Source organism: Bufo gargarizans, chromosome 3, assembly GCF_014858855.1.
Source record: "Bufo gargarizans isolate SCDJY-AF-19 chromosome 3, ASM1485885v1, whole genome shotgun sequence".
Classification (NCBI taxonomy): domain Eukaryota; kingdom Metazoa; phylum Chordata; class Amphibia; order Anura; family Bufonidae; genus Bufo; species Bufo gargarizans.
The window spans coordinates 48,099,264-48,120,786 of record NC_058082.1 but is presented as its reverse complement, the minus strand read 5'-3'; the positions used below and the strand labels follow the sequence as shown (position 1 = coordinate 48,120,786).

Sequence of the window (21,523 nt, the reverse complement as noted above, 5' to 3'; positions counted from 1 at the left end):
TGCACACAATGGATGGAGTTGTAGTTCTTGCACCGGCTTCAGCTGATCATGAGGGGTGTGGGGAGTCGCACCCCCGCAGATCAGATATTGATCCTCGGAGTAAGCTACCAATATAAAAGGACTGAAAACCTCCTTAAAGGGGTATTCCAGCTTTAGGCAACATTCTGGCCAGTAATGCTCTGTACCTACACAAAGAAATCCTCTCGCCTGCCTCTTTTCACTCGGTTCCAGCATAGAACGATGCTTGCAGCTGTAAGGGCGCCTTCACACATGGCAGATTTCGTTGCAGAGAATTCTGCGACTGAAAATCAGTTCCATTCATTTGAATTGGGCGGCGAGCACATGGATATCCTGTCTTTAAGGGCTCATGCACATGAACGTATTTTATTTCCGTGGCCGTTCCATTTTTTTGTTCCGTATGCGGAACCATTCATTTCAATGGGTCCGCAACAAAAAAAAACGGAAGTTGCTCCATGTGCATTCCGTTTCCATATGTCTGTTCTGCAAAAAATAGAACATGTCCGATTATTGTCCGCATTACAGAAAAGGTTAGGACTGTTCTATTAGGGGCCAGCTGTTCCGTTCCGGACAATACGGAATGCACGCGGACGCCATCCGTATTTTTTGCGGCATGAGCCCTAAAGGCTGTACAGGATTAGGGCTCATGCACACGACCGTATGTATTTTGCAGTCTCCATATTTTGCGGAACGAAACAGCTGGCCCCTAATTGAACAGTCCTAAGCTTGTCCGTAATGCAGGCAAAAATAGGATACGTTTTATTTTTTTGCAGAACGGACGTAAGGACATACGGAAACGGGATGCACACGGAGTAACTTCCGTTTTTTTTGCTAACCGATTGAAATGAATGGTTCCGCATACGGTCCGCAAAATAAAACCTGGAACGGACACGAAAGAAAATACATTCGTGTGCATGAGCTGAATTCACCTTGCGTTTTTGCCATGTGTTTAGAAAAGACGCCGGGAAGATTCCTGATGTACCCCATAAACATGTCCATAAGGGCTCCATTAGTCAGAGGGAGGCCAAAATAATGTCCTCATGCCCTTTATCTGGCCCAATATACGTAATTATACTGCTCTGGCATACATATACTGTACATAGACATTTTTTTACAGCTGAACCCTATGGGTGCCAGATGCCACTATATTGGAGGCATTCATGTAACATACCGTATATGCTTGTCCTGATATATACATGAGAAGGAGGCTAAGCTGCAATATCAGATACAACCCATTGACAGGTGTGGCGCTGTTTGTGGAAGAAATCGACCAGAAGTCTTCTTTTCCTATAGAACCCCGGACGCTGATTTTCCAATGTGTTGGACAGTGAACCAAATGTCCACTGCTTGTGATTTCGCCTGCATGGTGCAGTATAGTGTGTACGGACCTGTCAGGTTACGGTACAGTGTGCATCTTCATTAGGAATATTTTTCTCTGCTTATCATTAAGATCTGGGAGTTTCATTCTGCTGTCACTTTTGGTTTGATGTTCAGAATGAATTGCCTGGGGATGATTTTATTCAAATCTAGCTCATCATTTCATAATTCAAGGTTAATTCATTCAGAAAACTGGTGCATCAACATCTGACGTAGTGATGGTGGTGGTGCTGGTGATGGTGGGGGTCTGGTGTAAGAACTCAAGCACAGGGGCAATTTCTAGAAGGTTCAACTGGATCAATGAACTTTCCAGTCAGATACACGTATCCAATAATCTAATCCTATAAAAAACTAAAATGGGATGGAACTAAGATGCCTAATTTTGGGGCTCCGATCTGGGGCTCCGATCGGTTACCATGGCAGCCAGGACGCTGCTTAAGTCCTGGCTGCCATGGTATGTTAGTGAGCAGAGAGCAGCGCATTATACTCACGTGCGCTGTGGCCGGCGGTCGCTCCTTCTCATAGGTCTGTGCGGCGCATTGCTAATGCTTACAGCATTAGCAATCCGCCGCACAGACAGAAGAAGGAGCGACCGGCGGCCACAGCGCACGTGAGTATAATGCGCTGCTCTCTGCTCACTACTAACATACCATGGCAGCCAGGGCTTCAGTAGCGTGACTCCTGGCTGCCATGGTAACCGATCGGAGCCCCAGCATTACACTGCTGGGGCTCCGATCGGAACTGACACTGCCACCAATGATGGGGGGGAGGAGGGGGACCCTGTGGCCACTGCCACCAATGATTAATACTGGGGAGGGGGGGGTTGCGTTATCAGAGGCTGGGGGAGGCAGATCAGAGGCTGGGGGGAGGGGGGGGAGGCAGATCAGAGGCTGGGGGGAGGGGGGGGAGGCAGATCAGAGGCTGGGGGAGGGGGGGGAGGCAGATCAGAGGCTGGGGGGAGGGGGGGAGGCAGATCAGAGGCTGGGGGGAGGGGGGGAGGCAGATCAGAGGCTGGGGGGAGGGGGGGAGGCAGATCAGAGGCTGGGGGGGGAGGCAGATCAGAGGCTGGGGGGAGGGGGGCAGGCAGATCAGAGGCTGGGGGGGGGAGGCAGATCAGAGGCTGGGGGGGGGAGGCAGATCAGAGGCTAAGGGGGGGGGGAGGCAGATCAGAGGCTGGGGGGGGGGAGGCAGATCAGAGGCTGGGGGGGGAGGCAGATCAGAGGCTGGGGGGGGGAGGCAGATCAGAGGCTGGGGGGAGGCAGATCAGAGGCTGGGGGGGGGAGGCAGATCAGAGGCTGGGGGGGGAGGCAGATCAGAGGCTGGGGGGGGAGGCAGATCAGAGGCTGGGGGGGAGGCAGATCAGAGGCTGGGGGGGGAGGCAGATCAGAGGCTGGGGGGGGCAAGCAGATCAGAGGCTGGGGGGGGCAAGCAGATCAGAGGCTGGGGGCAAGCAGATCAGAGGCTGGGGGAGGCAGATGGAGAGAGAGTGGTTAATGGAGGCTGCAAGCACCACCTTGGCATGTATAAAGTTATTGGTTTAGAGAGGGGTTAATGAAGGCACCTCCAAGGTGCTTTCATTAACCTCTTCAGACCAATAACTTTATACATGCCTAATGCCAAGGTGCTTCCATTAACCCCTCCAAACCCAATGGGCATGTATAAAGTTATTGGTTTGGAGGGGTTAATGGAAGCACCTTGGCATTAGGCATGTATACAGTTATTAACCCCTTCAAACCAATAACTTTATACATACCTAATTACGTACGTTATTTTAAGTAGCTTTTTCTTATTAGATTACTCGATGAATCGAGAAATATAATCGATAGAATACTCGATTACAAAAATATTCGTTTACTGCAGCCCTACTCCAGCCTTTAGCTAAAATTTGGTTAAAGTGTATCTGTACTTTTAAAAACTTTTGATATCTCATAGAGACTTACCAAAGATTTTAATCGGCAGAGCTGAGACCCCCTGCTGATGGTCAAATCAAGGAGCACTGTCTCTCCTCACTACTGTAGACGGACTGGAGAAGGTCTCATAGACTTTATTGAGCCTGTCCTCTGTAACAAAGAGAGACACCGCTTCTAACTTCTCCTTTTAGCAATTTGTAGAAATCTGTGGGTGTCTCATCACTAGGACCCCCACCAATTAAATCCTTTGATATGTCATTGTGACATACAGTATCAAAGCTTTTTTATACATGTGTGAGTACACTTTAGAACAGTATTCCAATCTGGTCAGGTATGGCATATCCACAGTTTATCTGTGAATATGTCAATCAAACAAGAGGGCCCTGGGCAGTGTTATGGAGGCGTGATGGTGCACCCAATGGAGCAGTCATGTCTGTGGTGCACCCAATGGAGCAGTCATGTCTGTGGTGCACCCAATGGAGCAGTCATGTCTGTGGTGCACCCAATGGAGCAGTCATGTCTGTGGTGCACCCAATGGAGCAGTCATGTCTGTGGTGCACCCAATGGAGCAGTCATGTCTGTGGTGCACCCAATGGAGCAGTCATGTCTGTGGTGCACCCAATGGAGCAGTCATGTCTGTGGTGCACCCAATGGAGCAGTCATGTCTGTGGTGCACCCAATTTAGCAGTCATGTCTGTGGTGCACCCAATGGAGCAGTCATGTCTGTGGTGCACCCAATGGAGCAGTCATGTCTGTGGTGCACCCAATGGAGCAGTCATGTCTGTGGTGCACCCAATGGAGCAGTCATGTCTGTGGTGCACCCAATGGAGCAGTCATGTCTGTGGTGCACCCAATGGAGCAGTCATGTCTGTGGTGCACCCAATGGAGCAGTCATGTCTGTGGTGCACCCAATGGAGCAGTCATGTCTGTGGTGCACCCAATGGAGCAGTCATGTCTGTGGTGCACCCAATGGAGCAGTCATGTCTGTGGTGCACCCAATGGAGCAGTCATGTCTGTGGTGCACCCAATGGAGCAGTCATGTCTGTGGTGCACCCAATGGAGCAGTCATGTCTGTGGTGCACCCAATGGAGCAGTCATGTCTGTGGTGCACCCAATGGAGCAGTCATGTCTGTGGTGCACCCAATGGAGCAGTCATGTCTGTGGTGCACCCAATGGAGCAGTCATGTCTGTGGTGCACCCAATGGAGCAGTCATGTCTGTGGTGCACCCAATGGAGCAGTCATGTCTGTGGTGCACCCAATGGAGCAGTCATGTCTGTGGTGCACCCAATGGAGCAGTCATGTCTGTGGTGCACCCAATGGAGCAGTCATGTCTGTGGTGCACCCAATTTAGCAGTCATGTCTGTGGTGCACCCAATGGAGCAGTCATGTCTGTGGTGCACCCAATGGAGCAGTCATGTCTGTGGTGCACCCAATGGAGCAGTCATGTCTGTGGTGCACCCAATGGAGCAGTCATGTCTGTGGTGCACCCAATGGAGCAGTCATGTCTGTGGTGCACCCAATGGAGCAGTCATGTCTGTGGTGCACCCAATGGAGCAGTCATGTCTGTGGTGCACCCAATGGAGCAGTCATGTCTGTGGTGCACCCAATGGAGCAGTCATGTCTGTGGTGCACCCAATGGAGCAGTCATGGAGCAGTCTGTTGTGTGCACCCAATGGAGCAGTCATGTCTGTGGTGCACCCAATGGAGCAGTCATGTCTGTGGTGCACCCAATGGAGCAGTCATGTCTGTGGTGCACCCAATGGAGCAGTCATGTCTGTGGTGCACCCAATGGAGCAGTCATGTCTGTGGTGCACCCAATGGAGCAGTCATGTCTGTGGTGCACCCAATGGAGCAGTCATGTCTGTGGTGCACCCAATGGAGCAGTCATGTCTGTGGTGCACCCAATGGAGCAGTCATGTCTGTGGGGCACCCAATGGAGCAGTCATGTCTGTGGGGCACCCAATGGAGCAGTCATGTCTGTGGGGCACCCAATGGAGCAGTCATGTCTGTGGTGCACCAAAAACTTTATTTGTGTAAAAATGAAAAGAAGCATTACTTCGAAAAGAGAGTTATGATCACTGTATTTTTCGCCCTATAAGATCCACGTAGGTTTTAGAGAAGGAAAATAAGAAAACCTTTTTTTTCATCAGACACTGAATGTTAATTAGACCTCAGCTCCGAGACCTAGTCAGTCTCCCAATGTTAATCAGACCTCAGATCAGACCCCTAATGTTAATAAGACCCCTAATGTTAATAAGACCCCTAATCAGACTCCCATGTTATTCAGACCTCAAATCAGACAAAAAAAACTAATAAATCAACTCACCTCTCCATTTCCGGGCGCCACTACCGCCCCAGTACTTATCTTGCTGCGCTGTGGCCCAAAATTGCACAGCGTGAGGTCACAGAGTGCGCAGACATGGGGCGTCAGCGGACAAAGACCAGGAAGCAGTGATACACTCAGGGAGCGCGTTATGAGCGCAGGTGAGAAATACGGTATGTTTCAGGACACATATCCTACATGATAGTATGCTTACTTTGAAACTGATTTTGGAGGTCACAGACTCCCTTTAAGAAATAAAGAGCAACAAATTAGTGTTAATGTAGTGATGTGTTTCTTACTTTAAAAAAAGAAAAACAGCTCTTAGTAACCCAGCAAGTGAAGACATTTCTTGTCATTTAGGACTATTTATTAAGGGTTAAAGCGGTTGTCCCACTTAAGCAAATAGCATTTAGCATGTAAGCAGTTAAAACAAGGCACTTACTAATGTATTGTGATTGTCCATATTCCCTCCTTTGCTGGCTGGATTTATTTTTCCATCACATCATACACTGCTCCTTTCCAGGGGTTACAACCACCCTGCAATCCATCAGTGGTGGTCGTGCTTGCACACTACAGGAAAAAGAGCCATCCTTTCTGGTATCCTGGACAGTGGCCTCCCACATAGGCACACATGCGCAGCAGCTCTCCTTCCGGCCACATCGTATCTGCGCTGCAGCGGTGGCCATAACCCCTGGATATGAGCAGTGTATAATGTGATGGCAAAATGAATAAAGCCAGCAAATGAAGCAATATGGACAATCACAATACATTAGTAAGTGCCTTGTATTAACTTTCTCTACATGATAAATGCCATTTGCTGAAATGAGATATTCCCTTTTAAATATGTGTGACCTTTGTAATGAAGCTTACCCCTCTTAGGGCCCATACTTGCAGTCTGCGTACGTTTTCTGTCTTTTGGATTGGATCTCAGCAAGTGTAAGGCCTCCTGCACATGACAGTATTTTTTAACGTCCCGCAAAACGTGGTTCCGTTGTACCGTGATCCGTGCCCGTTTTTTCTTCCGTGGGTCTTCCGTGATTTTTGTAGGATCCACGGACATGAAAAATGAAAAAAAAAATCTAAGTCAAGTTTGCCATTGAAATGATAGGAAAAAACGGACACGGATCACGGACGCGGATGACAATTTTGTGTACATCCGTGACTTTTCACGGACCCATTGACTTCAATGGGTCCGTGAACCGTTGGCCGTGAAAAAAATAGGACAGGTCATATTTTTTTCACGGCCAGGAAGCACGGATCACGGATGCGGCTGCTAAACGGTGCAGTTTCCGATATTTCCACGGACCCATTGAAAGTCAATGGGACCCCAGAAAAACGCGTTAAACTGGACAACGGCCACGGTTGCACACAACGGTCGTGTGCAGGAGGCCTAAAGAGGAGAACAATTCCCAAATTTCACACTCCTGATTTTGCAGAGATGCCATGTAAACAACAAGTTGTCATCAGCAGCCGCGTCACTGAGATCTAAAATCAGACCGGCAAGCAATTAATTTCACAACAAAACCCGAGGTGAAATTCTGCGTACTTGGATTTAAAATAGTCCTCATCCCTCATGAGTTGTTAATTATGTGAGCCCTGTGAACGCTGTTTAGACAGATAGCTTTATGCTATTTTGACAGCGATCAATCTCACTGGTTTATATTTGAGGCCTCTCTGGAGACAGCACTTGTAATTAATGTACCAGGCTCTTCATCATCAGTCCTACTGCACAACGTTGTGATATTAGGCATTTTGCTTTAGGAGATTATCACAGTACAAGCTTGACTTGAAGCTCCTGGAGCAGGCCCCCCACTTTATTACACTTTTTGTATAGCATTGGTATCCCAATATGGGATCTTCAGGGCCCTCTCAGGCCCTCGGCTCCCCCTGTAGTTAGGACACCAAGTCCCCGATCTGTAGTTCTGTGAGATCTCTAAATTAATATTTTCTCCTCGTCTACATCGTGAGTGATCGGGAGGTTGTTAAGTAAAGAATGGCAAAAAAAACTTTTCAATTGCTTTTGTCACCAGATAACACTGTGCCATGTGCTATTGGAGTCAATTTTAGCTCGGCTACATCTTTACAGCTTTTTTGATGCAGGATGAACATGCCCACACATCTTCTGTCCTACTTCTCGCTTAAAGGGTCACTATACTTTTAGAAAACTTTTGAAATGTTGTAGGGACTTATCAAAAGTTTAGATTGGTGGGGGTTCGAGAGCTGAGACTTCCACCGATCTCTAGAATAAGGCGAAAGAGGCACTTGCTTAGCTCATTCTCTTTCCTCACTGCAGGATGGGAAGCGAGACAGACTCCATAGAAGTTTACTGGCCCGTCTCGTGCAGTGAGAAGAGAGTGCTAAGCAAGTAACTTCTCACCCCTCCTAGAGATAGATGGGGTCTCAGCGTTCAAACCCGCACCAATTAAATCTTTTGGCTTCCCCAAAGTTTCTTTCAGCCATGTTATCCCCTGTTTCAGCTGCACAGCTAGATGCATTTCTCTCACAAACAGTGGGAGTCTCTCTTCTGCTAGTACCGTATGCAGTGACCCCACTTCCCTTATTTCTCACTATCAATGTTGAGCAAAGCGAACCTCAAATCATAGATCCGAAGTCGCTTTGGTCAAACCTTCCTTTGAATGCTGTAAGGCGATCTGTCTCCGTACAGCAGTTAAATGTATGGGCGCCATCGATTTGAAATTAGTTATCTCTGGAATCGTGCAAGTTGAATAACTTCGGACATTGATTATTCAACGTTAAAACAATTTTACAACTGGGATCCAAAGTCCATTTTTCAGTACAGGGTTGCCAACTGGACAGTCCATAAAAATAGGCAACTTTTTTCCTGTGTCTGTGAAAAAAATAGCTGTTTCCATGATTTTTTTCAGACTGGATTATGCTGGTAATGAGGTATTATCAGTATATTCAGCTATAGACATGTATCACTTATAATCTATATCATTCATTATGGTTTTCCAATTTGTCCATAAAAAATGTTGGCTGTCCAGAAAAAGAAAAATTCTGGTCGGCAACCAGTAGGTACCGAAGCCGACTTCAGATCCCACTTTCAAAATTGCTTTCAAGTTGAAAAATCGATGTCCGAAGTTATTCTCTGAAATTTTGCGAGACTTCGGAGATAACAAATTTCACCTCCGCGGACTGCGAGTTAAGTGGAAGTGAGACCCATAGTGGCCGTGACTTTACAGCTTTTCTTTTCATTTGGATGCAGGCATATTTTTTTTAATGAAGTGATGTAGAAATTTACTAATTATACCATTCTCTATTAATTGAAATTGTAAATGTACAGTGACTTTATTTTCAAGTTAATCTGCCATTTTTGTCTATTTTGCTTTATTTGAACAGAACTGGGTGGAAAAAGCCGAGAAGCAGACACTGTTATCAGATACTCTTGATTTGTCGGAGCTGTTCCATCCAGACACATTCCTAAATGCTCTCCGCCAGGAAACTGCGAGGTAAGCGACCAGAAAATCGGTGCTCCAAAATCAGGAATTAGTATCTGATTGGCTGCCTTGCACTATCTCACATTTTCCAAAGTTTCCTAAAAAAATAATAATAACCAGCTGATTTGTTACTGCGGCCAACTCCCCTACTTTTCATTTTTAATGCTTTGATGACTCTTATCCAACATGTTCTGAGCAGTAGGTTTGAAAGTTTTCATTTAGAGTGAATCCATCACCTGTATTTTTTACAATTTAAAACCAGGAGAAAAAAAATATGTTTTGTTCTCATAATTTTTATTGCGTTTTAAGTACACAATTATGGGGGCAGCCACATGGACCATAGGAACCTGTAGTCTGGCGATTGTCTTTTCTGGGATGGTGTTGTGGTGACACTCTGTGACCTGTACAGAGATCACTGTAGGGAGGGTGGAGCTGTGACCATCAACTATTGTCAGTGGTGGATCCTGTGTTATCTGCCTCCAGCTTTGAAATAGTGGTGGTTCCTGTCATGGTAATCCTGCTTGTTATGATAATGAGATGACTGCAGAGAAGTTATCTCTACAGAAGAGGAAGTTAGAAGAATTGCAAGACTTCAGGATTTTTTCAAATACAGATAGTGACTTGAAAAAATAAAAAATACATCAACAAAATCACTTTGAAAATATGTTTAGCATAAAAACTTGATTTTAAACAATAGGCCATTTTCGGATGATACATGACAAGCACTAAGAATACAGCAGTATTATAAATGGCCCATGGTACTATAGGTGTGACCCAGCAGTTTTAAGGTACACTTTTGGATTAGTTTTTTTACTTAGCAGAGTATGCCACTGTATGTTGGACATGTATGGAATTTTTTATTTTGCAAATGTAAGAATAAAGATGTATTTACATCTACGGCACACCGATCAACCATTATATGAAAACCACCTGCCTAATATTGTGTTCTATGCAGCCCTGTGTGTCCTGATGCCTTTCTAGCATAGCCAGCGGTAACTTTTCAGCAATTTGCTCTACGGTAGCTCTTCTGTGGGATCGGACAATATAGCCTTCCCTCCCCACACCTTGGGTGACCGTGGCATGGTGACCGTGGCATGGCGCCAGTTCACCAGTTATCCTTCTGGACCACTTTTGGGAGGTCCTAAACATTGCATACCGGGGAAACCCCACAAGACCTGCTATTTTGGAGATGCTGGGACGCACTCGTCTAGCCATCACAATTTGGCTCTTGTCAGGGTCACTCAGACCCTTAGATTTGCTCATTTTTCCTGCTTCCAACATATCAAATCTAAGAATGGATTGTTCTAATGCCGCCTAATATACTCCACTCTTTAACCATGTCAACTCTTGTTGCTTTTACTGTTATGGTTGATTGGTATATCTTCTATTCATTTGTATGTTAAAGTGGATCTGTCAGCAGTTCTGTACCTATGAAACTGGCTGACCTGTTACATGTGCGCTTGGCAGCTGAAGACATCTGTGTTGGTCCCATGTTTATACAGTATGTGACCGCATTGCTGAGAAAAATGATTTTCTAATATATGCAAATGAGCCTCTAGGAGCAACAGGGGCGTTGACATTACACCTAGAGGCTCTGCTCTCTCTGCAACTGTCACGCCCTCTGCGCTTTGAATCACGTGGGAACATCATCACGCCTGGCCGTATCAATCAAAGTGCAGAGTGTGCGGCAGTTGCAGAGAGAGCAGAGTGCAGACTCATTTGCATATATGAAAACTTCATTTTTCTCAGCAATGCGGACACATATGAACATGAGTCCAACATGGATGTCTTCAGCCGCCAAGTGCACATGTAACAGGTCGGCCAGTGTCTTAGGTAATAAACTGCTGATAGATGCCCTTTAAGTCACTTACAAGCCATGCTGGGGTTCACTGCAGTTTGCAGTAGATCTGTGGAGATGGAAGCTGATGTTCTCCTTGTATGGAGAAGGCCGTAATGCAGTGAGGCGCGGCCACCGCCATGTTTACCTTGTAATGTTTTATATCCCCCTAGAACAATGAACTGCTCCATGGATAACCTGAGATTTGTGGCGTCTTGGAAAGGGAGGATTCATGATGCAAAGCTCCAAGTCAAGGTAATAAAACATCCCATAAAAGTCTTACAAGGTGATGAAAACGTTACATCCAGGCTGTGTTCTCTTCATTGGTATTCAGTTCAGTTCAATACATAATAAAACGACATGGAAGAAAAAAAAAAAAATGGCTTGAAGCCTCGGCTATGATTTACCTCTCCCATGCTTCCTCATTTAGTCAAACAGCCTTTTGATTTTTCCGTGGTACTCGGCATCATTTGCAAACCGTACCTTGCTGCGTGCGACCTCTGAAGTCGGCAATTAAATTAACAACCCGCAAGGATCATGGGAAATGGCTGCTGTCTGCCACCATTCAGTACTGTACAGTAATAAGCTCCAGTACTTGAAATGTCAGCAGTTCCGGTACAGGAATTTTCTTTTCTTCAGTGACACTTCGATAGATTAGTGCTTCTATGCATGGATAGCCAAAATGGCTTCAGAACTTTCTGAGGGACTATTCCCTTGCAGCTGGTGTTGGAAATAACAGGCCAGATGCCCGTGGAGCAGCAATATGTCTACAGGGTGGTGTGCTTGACGTTAACAAAGCACGCCTACGCTATTTACATAGCACACTGCCTATTCACGTATACTGAGAACGGCCACGCTACTCAAATAGTGTACAAATGTTCAGCATCCTACGCTGTTAGGGCTAGTTCACACGGCACATATCCCACAGCAGAAGCCGCATACATTTAAGCTGCCCCAGATTTTTCACAGTGTCTGATGCTGGTTGATAAGATGTCTTGTCTGCGTCTAACTCAACAAATTGCACCAAAGTTTTGTTGCACGCTGTCACTTTTATGCCTCTCCCACTTTTTCCTAAGCCGTGCCCTCCTTGTCGGTCTCGTTGTGACAATTGTCTAAAAGAGTCTAAAACACAGAAAAAATGTGTTGCAAAGCATGTACACCAGTTTTTTTGGCACAAAGTGAAGAAGGTGTAGAGTATGTTTAGAATAAACAGCATGTGCCCTTTATAAAAGGCGCTAGCTCTGGACTAGTGCCCGAAGAAATGGTCGGGGGAGGGAGGGGAAGATTGGTTGATAGATCCCTAGTGATGGTGGGGAAGGTGCATAAGAAATTTTGGAGATAAAAATGTGAAGAGATGATGAAAGTAAGTTGTGGAAGGTGGGTTGAGATTCTGGGTACTCTTGGCAGATCAAAGGAAGAAAATATATGGAGGAACCTTGTAGGTAAGTGTTAAGATTGTTGCAGTATTACACCTACGTGAAGTCATTGGTAGTTTGGGGCACTGGTGAAGATCATATTTAGGACTTTTTCACACATAGCTTTTGCCTCGTGTGCTATCAGTGTGTACAAGAAGTGTTACGCAGGGAGTGTTGGCCCACTATGTCACTTGAAAAGATTTGGCTTGGGGCTGCACCCAAGGGTGTTGTTTAAGTGGCCTATCCGGTCTTCACCCTTTAACCTCTATGCAGGGTTCCGTACTTCACTGCAGGGGAACCACTGGTTTGCTACCTATCGGATTTGTCTCTGTTCAAGTGACGGCTGAGCTGACCCATAAGGGTCAAGAGACATTGGTGCAGAGCACCTAGGGATCAGGCAAAACTGTAATATGAGACAGGCCGAGGTTAGGGCAGGAAGAGCATGTGCAATCTGATAAACAATCAGAGGTCTGTCCAAGCAGCTCAGGGTCAGTACGGAGGTCAGACAGATGTCAGGTCAGAAAAGGGTCAAATTCAGTAAACGGGCAGAACTTGGTACACGGACAAATAAACGTAGAACAGAACACCTTTGCAAGAAACTAGTGGGTAAGAACCTATTGCTCAGGCATCCTCGCATGAGGAAGGTTCTCTAATTACATGAAGGTGGTTAATCATTGACTGGTGCAGATTAGGCTGTGCTTGTGCTGGCCCTTCAAGAGCTGGAGGGGGGAGCCTATGCACCCTACAGGAAGAGCAAGAGAAGCTTAGCTGTCAAGAAGCAGACTGCAGCCGGCGTGTAGGGATAGAGCCATTCTGGGGGCTGGACCCTCTGGAAGAACAAGAGAGGCCTGCAGGTCCACACTAACAGGAGCACTGGAGCAGGTAGAAGATGTGGTGGCCATGCCCACCGGATGGAGAGGAGCTGTGGGCACGTACTGCCAACACAACAACTAGTAAGCGGTGCTATTCAAACTTGGGGCATGCATTATTCTGATCTGTGTTTCATGGACCAGGAGACCATTGGAGACAACTATATCCGACGGTCGCCAAGTCCTTGTCCTGTGTGGACATGCAGACTTACTCGTCCATGTGTTGCAGCTGCCATATAGACTCGTTCCTAATACGGACATCTGCATAAGGCCCTCAAGTCTACAGAATAATTGTACTGAGTCTTTTGTCCAAAAAAATAAATAAAAATCTCACCTGCATCCATCACAAAGGCAGGAACCTGTAAGGACGAACGTCCTCTCCGTCCGCAGGGTATTCCAGGGATATTATATGTGCAGATTGCATCCTGTTGAAGTTCTGTGGGGACTTTTTCTTCAGGACAGGACCCCCATGACACAGACATCACCTCTCCTATGACGTCAATGACACTTGACAGACTAAGGAGCGAATGGAATAATTCTTAAACAAGGATCATGGAAGCAAATCCACGGAGGCTCCCGTGCACATCACCCGCTTGCTGATTACTCACCCGCCTCTATTGTTCTGCGCTGGGTGTAATATTCCCAGTGAAGTGATATTATTTATTTTGGCCTCATTTCTGCTTGGATTTCCCATTGTTCCGACAAACCAAATTGTGTTTAGCGACACTGTTCCATGAAGGCACGCCTTCACATTGAATAGCTGAATTTATAAGCGGGACAATTAGAGAATAATTAAAGGAAGTTGATTGATGATAATAGCTCATTGAGGTGTCTTTAACCCGGCCATTATTCCTAAGCCGTTGTATTAACTGGACTCCAGTGCATGTGTGACAGTCTATTAGCACCACATGGTAACTAATGAAATCCATTCATCCTCTGTCATCGTGACTGCAAACTGTCACATATGGAAGACTCCGCTTACCCAGCACTGCTTGCTTATGTGTTACCTCCCGGAGAATCCGGAGCTTGGGATTTCTCTCATTATCCAGTGAAGTTATGAGTGCGGCTTCTAATTTTGTAAATGAATAATGTGATAGTAATATATAATTGATACTCTGGCGAGGTTATGATTGTATCATAATATGAATAACATGGTTGTCTTAGGGTACTTTCACACTACCGTTTTTGTTTTCCGGTATTGAGTTCTGTCCTAGGGGCTCAATACCGGAAAAAAACGGATCCGTTTTATCCTAATGCATTCTGAATGCAGAGCAATCCGTTCAGTATGCATCAGGATGTCTTCAGTCTTTTTGCCATTTCAGGACGGAGAAAATACCGCAGAATGCTGCAGTTTTCTCTCCGGCCAAAAATCCTGAACACTTGCTAGAATGACGGATCCGGCATTAATTTTCATTAAAAAGCATTAATGCCGTATCCGGCCCCAAGTGTTCCGGCAAAACAGATCCTTTCTTTCCGTCCGTGCATGCGCAGACCATTAAATCTGTGAAAAAAATAAATACCGGATCCGTTTTTCCGGATGACAACCGGAAAGACGGATCTGGTATTGCAATGCATTTGTTAGACGGATCCGAATCCATCTAACAAATGCATCGATTTGCGTCCAGATTGCCGGATCCGGCAGGCAGTTCCGGCGATGGAACTGCCTGCCGGAATCCTTTGCTGCAAGTGTGAAAGTACCCTTGGTTCTTCCTCCTATATTGTTCTTTCTTTCTCATCCTTTTTCTTATCCCTCTTAATGATTATTGCATTTAAAAGGATTTTCCACAATGAAAACATTGATAGCCTGTCTTCAGAATAGGAAATCAATGATCATCAGAATGAAGGTAGAGCAGGATGACTCCAGGAAAGGTCATCAATATTTGATCGGTCAGGATCCAACTTCCGCTCCCCGCACCAATCAGCTGTTTGAAGGGACCTTTTATTAACCACAGCACCATACAATGAATAGTGGCTGTACTGATTATTGCAGCTCAATCAAAATTCACTTGAATGGTACTGACGGTATATGCCTAATGGACGTGATGTCAGAGGCTGAGAGAGGTGGCAGCGTTCTCCCTTTCTGCAGCTGATCGGCAGGAGTGTAGGGAGTCAGAGCCTCATCGATTAGAAATTGACTTATCCTGGGGGTAGGCCTTCAATATTTAAGGGCTATGTACACTTTTGGAGGCAATTTTTGTTTATGATTGCATTTTACTCATTATCGGCTAAAAATCATATTTTCAATTGGCCTTTATTAAAAATATTGAGCCCTTCTGTCACAAAGGGTTAACTGTTATTCTAACTGTGTGACTGGCACTTTCACTTTGTGATGGTCATCTAATAAACCTTCTCTCTAAACTACTAAGAGGTCATAAACACTTATTTAAGCCACATTCTTATCAGTAAGATAAGGATTGAGCTTGAGTGTTTATAATGTCAGAGAGCAGATAAGGAGTCTGTCTGCTCCCCAGATGACAGAAAAGACAGAAAATACACAGGGTGCTAGTAGAGCATGTCAGCTCTTGTAAGAAGGTACCTAGAGTCATCGTGGATGGAAGGTATGTGTCAGCGAGATTCCTGGCCTTGGTGAAGTAAGAGCCAGTATTTTTTTATGTCAGCAGCAGCTATTGCTAATTGACACCTTGAGATTTAGCATGGCTGTCATAGCTGATCCGAGATGACTCTTACTGGGAGTAGTCAAAGTGCTGGGTGGGTGACTACTCCCCATGTTCCAGGCTGGGTTTTGCCAGGCATAAAAACCAGCCAGCACTGCGAACTGTGGTGGATTTACCTCCCTCTGACAGTGGAGCTCAGGAGTCTGTGTGCTGTGAACTGAGGGCTGTGCTGGGATTTGAGGTTTGAGCTGGGCTGGAGGACTCAGGCCCCTCTAAAGGCGAACAGGCTTCCTATGGACTTGATGATCCGGGACGGCTCTTACTTGGAGTAGTCAAAGAGCTGGGTGGGTGACTACTCCCCATGTTCCAGGCCGGCATAAAAACCAGCCAGCACTGCCAGGTGTGCGGATTTAACTCCCTCTGACAGTGGAGCTTAGGAGTCTGTGTGCTGTGAACTGAGGGCTGTGCTGGGATTTGAGGTTTGAGCCGAGCTGGAGGACTCAGGCCCCTCTAAAGGCGAACAGGCCAACTATGGACTTGATGAGGCTGAACTTCTAACAGGGTGGGAATTAACACCCAGGAGAAAAGTTTACTTATTGTTTGTGGACTTTCCTTGTGTGCGAACAAACACCAAGCCACCTGCGTTTTGTGATAGACCTTATCTGCGTTTTGTGATACACCAATGTGTGAATAAACATCGCTGTTTGATTCAAGAACTGTGTACTTTGCCTCCATACTGCATCTGCTAGTCCTAACTACCAGAGCGAATCCCCACACTCTGTACAGAAAAAAAGGATTCCATATTTTTAATAAAGACCAATTGAAAAAAAATTGTTAGCTCTAAATAAGTACAATGCAATAATTTTAAAAAAAAATGCCCCCAAAGGTGTACATAGTCTTTAAGTCCTAGAAAAACCCTTTAAGCATTGATGAGCTTCTTGTTTTAGTCACAGAAAATACCTTTAATGGAATGGTCCCAACTGGACACAGCCTTATCAGAACGACAACACCTTTTTAAAATGAAGCTGGTGTTTCATTCGAGGGATTACAACAATGGTGGCGAACCTTTTAGAGACCATTGCCCAAACTGCAACCCAAAACCCACTTATTTATCACAAAGTGCCAACACAGCAATTTAACCTGCATACCAATATAGTATATCTTCCATGTACTTTATCATTTAGCCTGCCTATATTCAGTGCATGCCCTGCGCTGATGAATGGCAGGAAAAGTCATGGCATATTGGTACACTATAGACTTTTTCCAGGGTTCGGGTGCCCACAGAGAGGGCTCTGAGTGCCACCTCTGGCACCCATGCCAAAGGTTTGCCATCACTGGATTTCAACGTCTCTTAACTTCTCTCACCCCAGGCGATCAGTTATTATTGCTGTAGGAACCCAATTTTCCCTAATGCTTCCCTTGTAGCAGCCATTTCAGGGGACAATCTAATTTATGGACTCTCTGGGAGCCACTGTAAAAGAGCAACTCTGTTTGGACACATATAGAGGTTTCCTAGCATGGTACTCTGTAATGTGCATATAATAGGAACTATGGACTTGGCTTGTTGTTTCAAGGCAGACTCCAGCCATCAGCTGATCACCTTGAATTGCAAACCATATACATACTACATGAGAAATCTAACATTACATGGCCCTGTGTAAGCAAACAGGCGGCCATGTAATACATGATGACTTTCCAGCTCTCCATTATGGCTAATTGATTGCAGCCTGAATGGGTGGGGGTGCTCTCTGTGTTCTAGCAAAGCATATCAATAGGATTGTCCAGATCTGACAACTTCTTTAAAATCAGATTTAGTTTTGTAGGCTAGGGCTTCTCTGCGACTTTGGGCTGTGTGACAGTCACAGAAAAATTGCACAGAATCTTAATACGGGAATCCCTCGTGTCTTTATCATTGCAAAGTCACCCACAACTTTTCCCTGTGTAGGAAAACTTAGAGGTTGTAAACCAATGCACTCTGAAACTTTTAGTGCTTGTTTAGTAGTTTTCTTTTAAGCAGCCAGTTGTAAAAATCACTGCATACTGCTGTCACCACTAGGGGGTGTGATCTGTGCCCAACAGTATACAGCTCCATTTTAGAAAAATAGAAATAATTTCCTTTGGTGAGTACAAAGTCCTATAGATCTGCATGATAAGGCTATGGTGGCAGAACCTCGGTAGTGCAACCTTGGGCTTTGGACTTGTTACTTCAAGTAATCATATCCCAGCCTAGAAGTCTGATATTGAAAAACTTTTTTTTACAGTTTTAACATGCACTAAATGACTTTCAGTTCTTCTTCTGGTAGGTCTCTGTAAGTCTCTTGTAGGCACCTCCAAGAGGAGCACCGTGCATCTTCTATTCAACAACTGCATGTTTTCTTTTTGCTGAGCCATGCTAAAATACGGTATTCACCAGCTTTCTGCAGCTTTGCTTCCGCCCTTACTAGACCACCTGCCGGGGTATTACATCTCAGGGTTATCTTTATTGCATTACAAAATTCCAATTTACCAGAAGCCGACAAGGGATTTCTGTGGTGTTTGTTTGGAAGTTGGGTTTCCTCTTCTCACACATTCCTGGCCTTCCTGTTATGTACATGTGTGCCGCTCTGCCAGTCACGTCATTACCACGCACAATTAAGGGTGAAAGCTGCTGCTTAGCATCTCATGTGTTTCCTTTCTTAGATAAGCGGATTACAGCTGGAAGGATGCAGTTTTGATGGAAACCATCTTTCTGAAAATCAGCATGACTCCCCGAGTGTATCAGTGGTCCCCCCTTGTTATATGGCCTGGATTTCACAGGTATGGAGAGATTCAGTCGCTGAGAAGATCTCACCCATTCTATTCTGTATATCTGTCTGAATATGTTTTACAATACAAGTCAATATATATACACACACTAGTAGACAAAGGAGGGATCAGCACCTGCTGTGCCCTTGACCACCAGACAAACCATCCAGTTAATCCAAAGTAAACCTTTCAGTTTTTCCGCCAAAATATCAGTTTCTTTTGTGGTACCTGCTATAATAAACAGTTTGGAGCAAGATTTGGAGCCTGCAATGCTGTGATCTGTTCATTTGCTTTGGATTATCCGGATGGTCATGGGCACAGTGGGTGGAAGTCTTGGTTTGCTAATCCCTTCTTTGTCTATTAGTATATACCAAATGTTTTTCTTTATAAGACGCACCTAGATTTTAGAGGAGGAAAATCAGAAGAAAAATATTTTTCATCAGACCCCCAAATTAGACACCCTGTCTTCATCAGACCCCCATATCAAGCCTCAGATCAGACCCCCATATCAGGCCTCAGATCAGACCCCCATATCAGGCCTCAGATCAGACCCCCATATCAGGCCTCAGATCAGACCCCCATATCAGGCCTCAGATCAGACCCCCATATCAGGCCTCAGATCAGACCCCCATATCAGAGCTCAGATCAGACCCCCATATCAGATCTCAGATCAGACCCCCATATCAGACCTCAGATCAGACCCCCATATCAGACCTCAGATCAGACCCCCATATCAGACCTCAGATCAGACCCCCATATCAGGCCTCAGATCAGACCCCCATATCAGGCCTCAGATCAGACCCCCATATCAGGCCTCAGATCAGACCCCCATATCAGGCCTCAGATCAGACCCCCATATCAGATCTCAGATCAGACTCCCATATCAGACCTCAGATCAGACCCCCATATCAGATCTCAGATCAGACCCCCATATCAGATCTCAGATCAGACCCCCATATCAGACCTCAGATCAGACCTCAATATCAGACCAAAAATAACAAAATGATCTTACCTCTAGTGCTCTGGACGGTGCCAACACTCTGCACATCCAGCCCCTCTTTTTGTTCTTCTCTGGGCCCACACAACACTGTGGCCTGACGTTGCACAGCGCTACACTCCCTGCGCCTACTGCATACTAGTGAGTACTCCAATAATGGAAGCGCTCACTAGTATTTACTTTATAAGACACACTGACAGTTTCCAACAAAGTCACTTCAATACAGTTTATTGCTTGTTCCAGCCAACGTACAATTCATCATGCTGCTGACTTTTAAACACAATCGTGGACATGAGCCACGTATAAAACCCGGATTATTGGGAATATATGTTTTTTGTATATGCGCTTTATATACATTTGCACTATATGCATTTTTAGATATTATTTTTATTACTAGAAATAATGTACATAAATTAACCCCACATATATCACCATATCTGTAACTACATGTGGTATAAATATAATATCTAGACTAATATATAGATTGTGTGTGTATTTTTCTCAGCAGTCCAATGGGATCTACTCCCAGGAAGAGTGTATTTCCTTCCCTGTGTACACCAGTGCTGAGAGGGATCGCGTGGTCACCAATATCGATTTGCCGTGTGGCGGAAACCAGAACCGCTGGATCCAGTGCGGAGCCGCCTTGTTTCTTAAGAATCAGTAGAAGTTACAGTATATTATCTGCTGTAAATACATAGAGTTTACTATATTTTTATTCTATTGCATTTCATTATTATATTATGAAATTGTATGTGGATTATGCCAAGCATGAATTAAATATGTTCCTGTATTCGAATGGTGTCCTGTACTTATGTTACATACGGAATCACAGCTACATGTACGTCTAGAGCTACGGCAAAATTGCATATACAGGAAAATTCCTTTAACCCGGCATCCAATAAATCGGAAACTGTGATAATCAGACACTTGTGAAAGAGTGCAGGATATTGCAGTTATCGTATTTTTCGCCCCATTTGTACCGGAGGATTCTGTATCCTCGGCTGTTGGCTGTGCAGTGGTTCACAGCACAGCTGACAGCAGGAGGAAGAAGATCGCGGGCGGTGAGGAGCGGCGGCGACCAGGAGAGGTAAGTGTTTTTTATTTTATAAAACTTGGTGCTGATCTGAGGCCATGGGGGTGATGAGAGGCATAATATATGATAATGGTGGTGATGAGAGGCATCATGGATGATAATGGTGGTGATGAGAAGCATCATGGATGATAATGGGGTTGATGAGAGGCATCATGGATGATAATGGGGATCAGTGATGGCCAGTTCTCCGTGTTCGCCGCTGCTATCTTAAATCACAAGTCCGGCGATGCACAGGTAAGTCTTCACCTGTGCCTGCGCCGCGAGCCGGTCTGAAACAAATGCAGTCACCGGGAGCAGGCAGTTCCGAGAACAGCCACCGGGGGCCTCCATCGGGCTGTTCTCGGAACTGCCTGCTCCCGGTGACCGCATTTGTTTCAGACCGGCTCGCGGCGCAGGCACAGGTAAGGACTTACCTGTGCATCGCCGAACTTGTGATTTAAAATTGCAGCCTGCATGTGTTCGCGGGCGAACACGGCGAACTGGCCATCACTGATGGGGATGATGAGAGGCAGCATGGATGATAATGGGGATGAGGAGAGGCAGCATGGATGATGATGGGGATGATGAGAGGCATAATGGATGATAATGGGGATGATGAGAGGCATAATGGATGATGATGGGGATGATGAGAGGCATAATGGATGATGATGGGGATGAGGAGAGGCATAATGGATGATAATGGTGATGATGAGAGGCATAATGGATGATAATGGTGATGATGAGAGGCATAATGGATGATATGGGGGCTGATGAGAGGCATAATGGATGATATGGGGGCTGATGAGAGGCATGGGGCTGATATGGGGGTGATGAGAGGTATAGGGGA

The 21,523-nt window shown here is 45.5% G+C and overlaps 1 protein-coding gene across 2 annotated transcripts in view; it reads left to right on the top strand.

Annotated features, from left to right (window-relative positions):
• DYNC2H1 (dynein cytoplasmic 2 heavy chain 1) overlaps positions 1-20,397 on the top strand; it is a 478,712-nt gene extending 458,315 nt beyond the window's left edge. For both annotated transcript variants that reach the window (XM_044284009.1, XM_044284008.1), the window contains 4 exons: positions 8,990-9,099; positions 11,098-11,179; positions 18,503-18,619; positions 20,110-20,397. In XM_044284009.1, coding sequence (XP_044139944.1) covers positions 8,990-9,099; positions 11,098-11,179; positions 18,503-18,619; positions 20,110-20,268 — 468 coding nt within the window. In that variant the 3' untranslated portion in view covers positions 20,269-20,397. The remainder of the gene's footprint in view (positions 1-8,989; positions 9,100-11,097; positions 11,180-18,502; positions 18,620-20,109) is intronic.
• The last annotated feature ends 1,126 nt before the right edge of the window (positions 20,398-21,523 follow it).